Raw genomic sequence first — 10,376 nt, 5'->3', positions numbered from 1 at the left:
CAGCATCTTTAAGAAGCCCCCGTGACTTCATTTATAGCCCTTTCATCTTCATCGTGCCCTTCAGAATCTTCATTTTCACACTCATTGTCACGTTCAAGTTTAGCTCGAAGAGCATCTACTGCATGGCATTTGAGTGGATGTTCGTTTTGGAAACCATGCTTCTCAAGTCCTGTTGCAGCTGAGAACCTTGGTTCCTCATTAGCCCGATGGAGGAAGAGGCAGTTGAGTTCTTGGATGCAGGGAGACCATTTCTTTTATAACCGGGCAGCAGGGACATGCAGATCTTCTCTGGAAGCGGCCTTCTTAGTTCTCCCAAGCTCCGGCAGGTGGGTCTAGTGTTGGTAGGTGGCCGCCTGGCCTCCGCTCCTGTATGCATGAACCACAAAGGAAGTCTGACCTACCCAGACCACTAGACGCCCCGAAATGTGGACATTTCCAGACAGCCTGTCCATGAGGCTGTCAGGGTGTTTCTGGCAAGCGGCTGGCCCTCCTACCAGGCCCCCGCTGGATGGCTGTGTTCCCGTCAGGTGTCTGCTGGAGGGGACCTGGGAAGGGTGGAGTAGTGGGGTCTCCAACTTTTCACTCAAGAGAAGGCTAAGATTGGCCTGACCGGGACAAGAGCCGGATGGCAAGTCTTAGATGCCTTGCAGAAGTCACCCTCGCCCCAGGAAGCCCACCGTATTCACTCTTTGTAGTGAAGCACCACGGCCATTTGCCACACTGAAAGCTCTGCCTGGGAGTGGCCGCATGGACAGCCGAGGCCACAGGTCAGCCCGTGGATGAGGGCAGGACATCTGGCACTGTCACATTGGCCCTCCTGGTGGTAGCTGTGCCCCTACACACTCACATTCTTTTCTTCAGCCCCTTCGGGCCCTGAATGACCATTTATAATTACAAGTCAGTGCTCCTGGAGCTTCGCCCGTCCTGCTGGTAAGGGCTGGTATTCTTAAACGCTGTGTGGGCTCAGTAATTGATCTGACGTGAAATCTGTCAGGACTTGTCTGAGCTGGGGGAATAAGCTAGACGAGAGGTCCCTTGGGGCCAGAGGAGGGGTGAGGAGGACACTCACCCACATTTAAGGAAGTGGCACGTTCAGGCTACAGGTGTGTCAGCAGACAAAGCACTCACTCTGAATCTAGCCCTTGCTAACCTTCCCTCCCCTGAGTGTAACTCCATCCAGTGCTGAGCTTGCCTCCCTGCCCGAAGCCCTGACATGCATTCTTGCGATCACTTTACCAAGTGAACCTTTTCCTTAGCACATTGGGGGACCACGTGAGAGTTACAACTACTACCCCCTTGCTCTCCCCGATGGACAGCAGCCTGTGAGATGCTCAGAGTCCCTGTGGTCTGGGCTCCCTTGCAGAGCACGGTCACATGTAGTCTCTCAATACGAAGACATTCATTTGAACTCGCTGGACGGTCTCCCACAGCTGGCAACGGTCTCCCACAGCTGGCCACCGCAGTGTCGTGTCGTAGAAACTGCTCAGGGGCGTCCCTCAGCACATGGCACCCCTGCCGGCCTTCCCGGCTCGTACCTTTATTATGCCCTGTGTATCATAACGTAGGTCCCAATGGGTCTTGATAGAGAGGAGGCCAGAGGAAATGCATTGTAGGAGCTTGTAGGATGGGACTCCATCCCCAGGTTTCTGCTCCTTCTGACTCCTGGCTTCCTCTCCCTTTCCAGTGGGGTTCTGAGCTGGCGAGTTAAGCTCTGGCTCTCCTGGCTTTGGTGTACATAAAGACCCTCCTTAGCTCCCCTAGACCCAGTGAAGAAACCCGTTGGCCCACAGACCCTCTGGGAGCAGCCTGGCTTCTGGGTGAGGACATCCGGGTGCCCTTGCTCCTTACCCTTTGAGGGAGCAGCCTCTCCCATCAAGAGCAACCCTTCCAGAGAGAGCGAGCGCCCAGGGATCCCACTTGCTGCTGCACACGTGCCAGTCACCTGTGGCACTTTGGGCAGCGTGAGTTGACACCAGCCAGCCTTCCAAAGAGTCCTCGCGAGCGGCAGTGCTTTCAGCCTTTCCATGGGGAAACGAAGGTCCCTCCCAGGAACCCTCAGCCTCCCAGATGCTGTGGCAGTGAATTTGCATTTGGAATTGTGAGTGCCTGCTAATGAGGCCAAGTGAAGGATGGGTTCCATTGAGCCAAGTAGTTGTGCTTGGGGCCAATTCTTTCACCCAATGCCCCCTTCTCCTCTTCTTGGGGTCTCTGCTGGAGGGGTGGGTGGAAAGCACCCTACAGAAGAATGCTTAGCTCACACACTCATTTTCCCCGGTGTTCTTACTTCCACAGTCATTTCAGGTTAAAACTGACACACACACCCCCTACCATCCCGCCTGTCGCCCTCAGCCGGGAACATTTTTCCACCTGCATGTTGAGTTGACTTGTTATGGAACAGTGCCAATGAGAGTGACCTTGTGTTCCTTTGTCTGTGCGTCATCTTCATTTGCATCGCTCCCTGGGTGTGCCATATGCGAGCATTCCAGGACCACAGAGCATGAGTGTGTGTGTGCGATTTTCCCTTTCCAGCTGCCGGAGTTCTGGGTCAAAGATGTGTAAGGGAAGGTAAGTGGTGTTCTGTGAATTGTAAAACCATAGCTGCTTCCCATCGCCCTTGGTCACCACCACACGCTTGTCTCGAGCATTTTACGGGTGAGTGTGCATAACACCCGTGCCTGTGAGCTCAAGCTCAGAAGGAGTTTGGGGGGAACCTGTTAGCAGGACCTCCCCGGGGTGGGGGGAGTGGAGAGACAGCAGCAAGCAGTTGGGCAACTCACAGTGAGGCCCAGGAGCATTCTTGAAGACAGGGCCATTTTCAGACTCAATGATTCATTTTGTTGGAGAGGACCATTCGTTCATTGATTTTAAAAATGCAAAATTCAAATGGCCAGGGTTAGTGTGCATAGAAGCCCAGGGAAGTTTGAGAAGCCTGTCCAGTCTCCGTCTCCTCTCTCACTGGGGTCGAGCCCCAAACCCCAGTCTCATTTGAGCCTCCACACAGACCCCCAGCCTGTTCCTCGGGGCCACAGTGGACAGAAGATTCTGTTCTGGGGGGAGACCCCCTCCTGCTCCCTGCTTTGCATCACCAACAATTGTTAGCATTTTATATTTCTGTAATGCAGCCTAATGGGAAGGCGGGCTCCCCTGGGGAGGATAGAACCCAGTCCGCACTGGCTGGCTCCTTGCGGGGAATCCAGAGTGGTTTCTCACTGTATATTACATCACCTCCTTCATGTACTGTGCACGTGGGAAGGGCTGAAGCCCTGCCCGTCCCGTGCTGGTAGCGGCCTCGGGCCCGCCCAGCTCTGGCTGCAGAGCTCCATCTAGAATTGCTGGTGTAGGTGGGCAGTGCTGCCCGGGGCCTGGACAAGCAGCCCAGGGGCTCTTTCTTTTGAGACCACGGCTGAACTCGGCAACAGAGTAGACAGTAGAGCCTCATCCATGCCAAGGCTGTCATCAAATGTAGCTTCATGTAGCTGGTGATGTATTTCACACACATCTGGTTATCTGGGTGCAAGGGCCACCGTTAACTCATTATCCCTGGGTGCTTCTTTCTAGCTCGGTATTTTCTTAAAGCTCAGGAGACTGGGTAACCTGGTGCCGACTGGCCACGTCGGGTTTGCCCAGGCCTCCGCAGGAGCATGCAGGGCATGTTGGGGAGGTGAACACTGATGGCCCCTTTTCCCTCCCCAGGGGTATCAGCGCAGCCTCCACCTCCACCCCCTCCAGCGCCTCCACCACCAGCAGCCCCCCTGCCGCCCGGCAGCCCCGAGGTGCCTGCACAGCTCCCGCCCCAGGCTGTGAACGGTGTGGGCCGAGGGGCCCTGCTCAGCTCCATCCAGAATTTCCACAAAGGCACTCTGAGGAAAGCAGAAACCTGTGATCACAGCGCTCCCAGAGTCGGCTAAAGCATCCTGTTTACATGGGGGGTGGGGGTGGGTTTGTTCCTTTGTCTTCCCTCCCTCCCCCAGCGCCTAACCGACCCTCTTCCTGGATAAACCATTGCTGAGCCAGTACCTCCGCATACTGTTTTGCAGGTACTCATGTTTAAGAGATTCTCAAGTCCAAGAAAGACTGGCAGTGCTGCCCTGAGATGAATATCCTGCCCCTTATTACATCTTTTAAGGAGCCTGTCTCTCCTCTAACGGGCATCTTTTGGGGGCCAGCAGCGTATCAAAATCAATATTTCTATCAGTAAGGCGATTCAGCCACAGCAGTGACTGCCGTTGGTGCTGCAATCCCTCACACCTCGTCAGACAGCTCCTAGAAACATTCCACTCCTAGCTTGGGGCTCCACTCTGAAGCTTCTTCTGGGGGTTTGTAGCTAACTCCCCATTTTGCTACCTGGGGTCCATCTTAGCCATTAACACTGTAGCCGTCAGACAGTTATGTTGCTGAGCTCAGAGAAATCACTAGGTCCCCATTGCCCCAGAAAAGACAGGGAAAGTCCTAGCATTCCCCCAGGAACACCACGTGGTTCTCGCACTCGGGGCTGTGTAGCAGTGACCCTAACCCATCTTTCATTCAGCGAGGCTGTTCTGAAACAGACAAGCTAGGGACACACCGGGAAACGCTCTTGTCAATTAGAGGATCCTCTTAACCTCAGCAATTTGATTTGGGGGCAGGGTGCAAATCATTTCGACAAACAAGTACGTTTTTCATCCGTGGAAATTAATCCTGATTTTTGAAAGATTTATCCATCATCTTTTTTTTTTTTCCCATCATCTTTTTAATGTTACCATTTATTGGGAAGAATCTTTTATCTTATAATTTGCTTAAACCCTGAAATAAATTGCACTTTAAAGGATTATAAATAATCCATTTTAAAATTCTCACACACACATCAGTGTTGGCTACTATGCAGAGAATGTCATTGTGTATAGTGTCATGTAATCTGTGATATATGTTTAGCTGTATTTTTATTAAAATAAACCATCTCAAGAAAATGTTGTCTGTAGCCTGGCACCTTCTAGAAACAAGGATCCCTGGTGGCATAGTGGTCACAAGTTGGATGGTGATCACAAGGTCAGCAGTTCAAAACCACCATAAGCTCACGAAAAGACCAAGCTTTCCATTCCTGCAGCCTCAAAACCCACCTCGGCAGTTCTTCCCTGCCGTATGGGTTGGCTGTGAGCCTGTGCGCCTTTTGGTTTTTACAAAGAATACATCTACACACCATTCCACAAGTTTCTTCCTCACTCCCTGATTCCTATTTCCTTTTGTATCACATTTTCCCTCCTAACGATGAACGCTAAGAACCCTGTTGTGCTGTTTAAATGAGGCCGAGCCTCTGTGGTTCTGTTCCAGTGTACACCCTCTTTCCCATCTCCGTGTCTGAGGGAGCGGCGGAGGGCCACGTCTGGTGGGGCGAGGGAAAACAGCGCGTGCACTCCTGTCGAGGCGCTTAGTTCCTGACGGGAGCTGGGAGGCCAGAGCCCTCCTCTGAAGTTAGTGTTGCTATTGAGGGTAGGGTTGGGCGGTTGAGTAAAAGGAAGCAATCCTTTTGTACAGCATCACCTTATTTTCCTTTTGGAACTAATTTCTTAAAACTAAAAGTTACCCCCCAGTGGACTAATGTTATTTATTTTAATAGTTTTGATATACAGTCCTATAGTTAAGTTGCTTTTAAAAAAGAGTCGTCTATACATCATCACAATCAGTTCTAGTACTCCATCCCCACTCCCGCATTCATTATTTGCTTCCTAATGCCCCTCCCCCAGTAACCCATTGCATGGTTATTGTATCTAAGTACCCACCCTTTCTGCTCCAGAGTGGGAAACCTAGTAGAAATAATAAACAAAACCAAAATGAAATGGAAAGAAAAAATAAAAAGAGTAAGAAAGAAAAAAACACCAACATTATTAAAATAAACCAGAGAGGAAATTTCTGTCATGGAACAAGGGAGAAATATTTAAACCTAGAGCAAATTGAGGTTGGGTCAAGAGGGAGGTCAACTGACAAGGTATAGTTTACTGTAGTTCCATTCACCATAATCAATAACCTCTGTCTGACAGAAGAGCTATTCGAGTCCCTTGACGGTGGCCAGAGGCCTCTCTGACTAGGTGCTCTGCAGATGGGCTCTGGGCTCCCAGGTATGCAGAGCCGTCTGCGATGGACTGCTCGCAGTCGGAGCGCTGATGCTTTTCCTTCATCACATGGAGCCTTTTTAAAGACTTTCACCTTACATTTACATTTCAAAAATACAAAAAGACACTTAAGAGTAAGGGATTCCTTTATTCCCCATCAAAACAGTTTAACAGTAAATGTATACTATAACTTTAATTTTATACACATAAGTTATCTTTTTAGGATGTAGCTTTTATCAGGCCACATCAACCCCTTGGGCTTCTAGTGTGACAGGAACATCTTACATTGGTCTTCCTCAAAGAACATGGCAATTGTAACAGACAAAAAGAAGAAAAACAAACACGGAGAGCAGGTTTTCCCAGGGGCAAGGCCACTGAAACTTCTTCCCGAAGACGAAAACATCTGTTGTTGCTTTAGAGATAACTTTATGAATAAGGTCTGACAGTATGCTCCAGGTGAGATGTATCAGCCAATATTTAAAGAAATTCCAATGACTTCGAATGTAAGCCCAAACTAAATGTTTAATGCCTTCTTTATTGCAAATATGATGTCTTTGACCTGAGGTACAGAGTTGTCTTCTAGAATCTTTGCATAAGGCATAGGGACGTCGGCACCGGTGACCCGGACAGCAGGAGCATCCAGGTAATTGAAGGCAGGACCTAGGAGAGAAGGGCTCATCGAGAAGCAGGCAGAGTAGGGAGGGGGGGCAGGACAGGGACAGGGAGGTTTCAACATTTAGCTAGAGGGAGGGCATATGCCAAAGTGACAAGGTGAAAGTTTAAGTCATTTGGCCATGGCGAGCGCTAGATATTTTAATTTGGTATTTAGGTACACAATGTTGACTACAGCTTGACTGGTGTCCAAGAACCAGTTGCTTTGACATTACCTTCCATGATCCTGGCACTGATTTCAGCTCCTACTCCAAACTGCGGCCAGCCTCCTTCAACGGTTACAAGATGATTTGTCTTCATGACACTGGCTTCTATGGTCTCGATGTCCATTGGTCTGATGGTGCGCATGTTTATCACCTAGACAGGTAGCATCATCAATGTGCTTCATGGAGGCACGCATGCTACCATAAACACAGCCTTTCCCCACCACAGGGTCTAGGGAAATCTAATTTGCCAACTCACAAACAAATGGAGAAGGGACATAACTAACACCTGAGTGCAGACTATGTCAGAGGCACTAGGTGACGTGAACGCTTCACCACTACCCTGTGATGGAACAGTGTTGCTGACCTGTATTTTACAGCTGATGAACTTGAGACTTGAGCGCCCGTAATTTGCCCAAGTGTAACCAGCAAGTTGTAGGTCCTGAATATGTGAGGCTCACTGCCCTCTTAAGTTTCCCCTCTCTCCCAACTTCTAGATCTAAGATTGATCTTCATTTGACAAAGTACCTATGATTCTAAAAGGTCCAGAACACAGGTGGTTAAAAAACTAGGATTAAGGATTAGAGAAGCAAGCAGACTCTCAGCTTCAAGCAGCATCTAGACTTGGTGACAAGGCAAGACTAGTTACATCCTGTTAACCTGATACAGAACATCCACCGACCTCGCACTCAATTCCCTCTTTGGATAGCACTGTTGCAGCTTCTAAGCAGTGGCCAACAGGTCTTGAATGGGAGACCACAGTTATATGTGTCCCTGAAACGAGAGTGGTGACAGAGGTCAGGTTGCAACAAAAGACCTGGTACCACCCCAGAGCCCACTGTGACTCTTGCCCATCTGGAAAAGCTGCAGCACAACCTCACTCAGCGGCACGAGGACGTGACAGCCTTCCAGGGGACAAAATGCAGGCCCACTGGACTGAGCTGGAGGAAGCAAGAACTATGAAGAACTGGGGCACCACACAGTCTTGATTGGCGCTGGTTTATAATTTATTTCTATTCAAATGAAGAGCAATGGCTTGTTCAAAGTATACAGAGAAGCTGGGTTAAAACTAATGTTTTCATATGTACTGTGCTGTCTTACCTGGCCTTTCGATTTTGGCTTTCCCAATAGGTACCAGGAAATCTTTTGATTGAGCTGCTTCAGGTAATTCGAAGGCAACACCGTACATCAATTCATTCTCAAGCATCACCACTGTAAAAATATTTAAGCAAAAGTAACTTCTCAAGTCATATCCAGAACACTAAAAATGTATGCACAACAGCATCTTTCAGTTTGGGAAAAGTTCCATTGTGGTAACAAAAACCAAACAGCCCACAAAATCATTGCCATTTAATTGATTAAAATTATAAAAACTGCTCACAAGCTTTACTATCTCCATCGTATCTAAAGCACTAACATTTTTACATGCGAAATCCAAACCCCACGAACCCCAAAACAACACGCACACCCCAAAGGCACCGCTCTCGGGTCAGTTCTGACTCACGGAAACCTGTGAGCAAGAGCACAGTGGCTCAGTCGAGGGCCTAGGGTTGTAATCTTTGCAGAGTAAGCTGCTTCATCTCTACCTGCAGAGCAGCTGATGAGTTTGAACTGCCAACGGTCCACTTAGCACCTGAGTGCTTTAACCAGTGCACCACCAGGTGTGTTTAAGCCCCACTACAAGCCTGGGATGGTCCCTTTTAAGCCAAGATTTCATTTCAGTTCCTAATGTTTATAAAAAGGACCCAAGGGTCACTGCTGACCTGGATTGTTATCACGAATGGCCGACTTAATAAGTCCTTTTGCATCCTCTGAGTTCCAGGGGCTGACCACCTTTAAGCCTGGGCAGTGCCCGTACCAGGCGGCGAAGCACTGTGAGTGCTGGGCAGCCACACCCGCGGAGGCACCATTGGGGCCCCTGAAGACAATAGGTACAGGCTGAAGGCCTGCGGACATGTAGTAGGTCTTGGCAGCCGAGTTGATAACCTGATCAATGGCTTGCATAGAGAAATTGAAGGTCATGAATTCACAAATGGGCCGCAACCCAGCCTGTCAAGATAAAAAACACCACGATGTGAAAAGAACAAACTCATGGCCCCGGAGAGTGGCAAACCACCACACCATTCCCCCAACATTTAAACACTGCTTTCCAAAGGGAAGAAAGCACTCTGGTTGAGTTGCACAGACAACATTACATACCATGGCGGCGCCTACAGCGATCCCAGCAAAGCCCATCTGTAAAGCAAAGTCTGAATGAGGGAAACACCTAAATCCACCAACAGTGCACACTTTCACCAACATGCTGCTAACACGTAGTTCCTTGCCAGACAGCCTACCTCAGATATGGGCGTGTCTATGATCCTCTTGTCTCCGTATTTCTTCCATAGGCCTCGGCTTACCTGTCATTAGATTGGCCACGTTACTTTTATGCATACCTGGGGGCAAAGTGCCACCTTGATTTTGCTGAACTTGCACATACCTTGTAGGCCCCATCATACTGGGCAACTTCCTCCCCAAGCAGAAAAACCTTCTCATCTCTTTCCAGCTCCTCATCCATCCCTTGATTTATAGCCTCTCGAACCGTCACCTGTCATGGGTATGAGCCAAGTCAATGATAAACTGCAAGGTCGGTTAGGCTGCTAGTGAGATTCTTTCCTTTTATACTTAACTACTCTGCCCAAAGCACCGGGGGCTTCGAGAAGTTCTGGGGGGAAATAGAACCGAAAGGTAATGGCATTTTTCCATGAACACTAGCACAGGCTTCTCTCTAAGAGTGCAAAGGAACTCTGAAAGTAATTTCTAGCCTCCATAGCTGGTCTTGGGTGTCTTCAGGAGAAGCTTACTAAACACTTTTCCTCGCTGCACACTGAAGCTTCCGAAAACGGTCCCCTTGGCCAAAGGAGCTCATACTGGCAGATTCCTATGCTGGAAGTGTATTGGGTTGCTTCATTTCCACACTTGGTGGCCTGCGGGGCTCAGAGCTGTCAGAGTGACTTACTGATCGTAAGCATCAGCAGTCCCCAGGCGCCAGGCACTGCCAAACGCTGCATTCAGGATCTTGTTCAAGCCTCACACACCACCTCCCCAAGGGTCACTCCTCTAATACAGAAATGATTGAGAGTGGGGTCAGGATGGGTAGGTAAGGGTACATCATCAAGCCCTGTTTCCACAGATCTGATCCCTGCCAGCCTCGCGGGTGCAGCCATTCCCAGGCTAGGCTCCCCTTGGGGATCAAGAGGGCTTCGGGAGGAGCTGACCCTGCACAGCAAAGGGGCAGGGAGGGATCTGCTGAGCCGGGCCCAGGGCAAGGCCGGCAAAAAGGCCCAGAGACGCGCCCCGAGCGGGAGGCTGCGGAACCTAGGGCCCGAGGCTGCCAACCGGCCGCGGCGCAAGCGCGACCCCGACCTCGGCCCCG

General features: G+C 49.9%; 2 protein-coding genes across 8 annotated transcripts in view; one reads left to right on the top strand and one right to left on the bottom strand.

The window, feature by feature from the left end:
• Window positions 1-10,376, top strand: part of PXK (PX domain containing serine/threonine kinase like) — a 175,061-nt gene that overhangs the window by 101,273 nt on the left and 63,412 nt on the right. For 2 of the 7 annotated variants that reach the window (XM_030885561.2, XM_030885560.2), the window contains exons 18-19: window positions 2,530-2,569; window positions 3,703-3,883. The exons of 3 other annotated variants lie outside the window; for them this stretch is intronic. In XM_030885561.2, coding sequence (XP_030741421.1) covers window positions 2,530-2,569; window positions 3,703-3,883 — 221 coding nt within the window. Of the gene's footprint in view, window positions 1-2,529; window positions 2,570-3,693; window positions 4,947-10,376 lie in introns of those variants that run through there. 2 more of the 7 variants (XM_013004567.2, XM_004702404.3) reach the window with 1 other exon arrangement.
• On the bottom strand, window positions 6,215-9,741 carry PDHB (pyruvate dehydrogenase E1 subunit beta). Its single transcript, XM_030885609.2, has 8 exons — window positions 9,441-9,741; window positions 9,298-9,360; window positions 9,161-9,196; window positions 8,725-9,010; window positions 8,063-8,173; window positions 7,644-7,735; window positions 6,974-7,115; window positions 6,215-6,746 (listed from the first exon to the last, which is right to left on the bottom strand). Exons 1-8 carry the CDS (start codon window positions 9,516-9,518, stop codon window positions 6,601-6,603), a joined length of 954 nt encoding a protein of 317 aa, XP_030741469.2. The 5' UTR covers window positions 9,519-9,741; the 3' UTR covers window positions 6,215-6,600.

This window comes from Echinops telfairi, unplaced genomic scaffold, assembly GCF_000313985.2.
Source record: "Echinops telfairi isolate 266 unplaced genomic scaffold, ASM31398v2 ScPeMD7_31;HRSCAF=116, whole genome shotgun sequence".
Taxonomy (NCBI): domain Eukaryota; kingdom Metazoa; phylum Chordata; class Mammalia; order Afrosoricida; family Tenrecidae; genus Echinops; species Echinops telfairi.
This window is presented reverse-complemented; position numbering and strand designations above follow the sequence as displayed.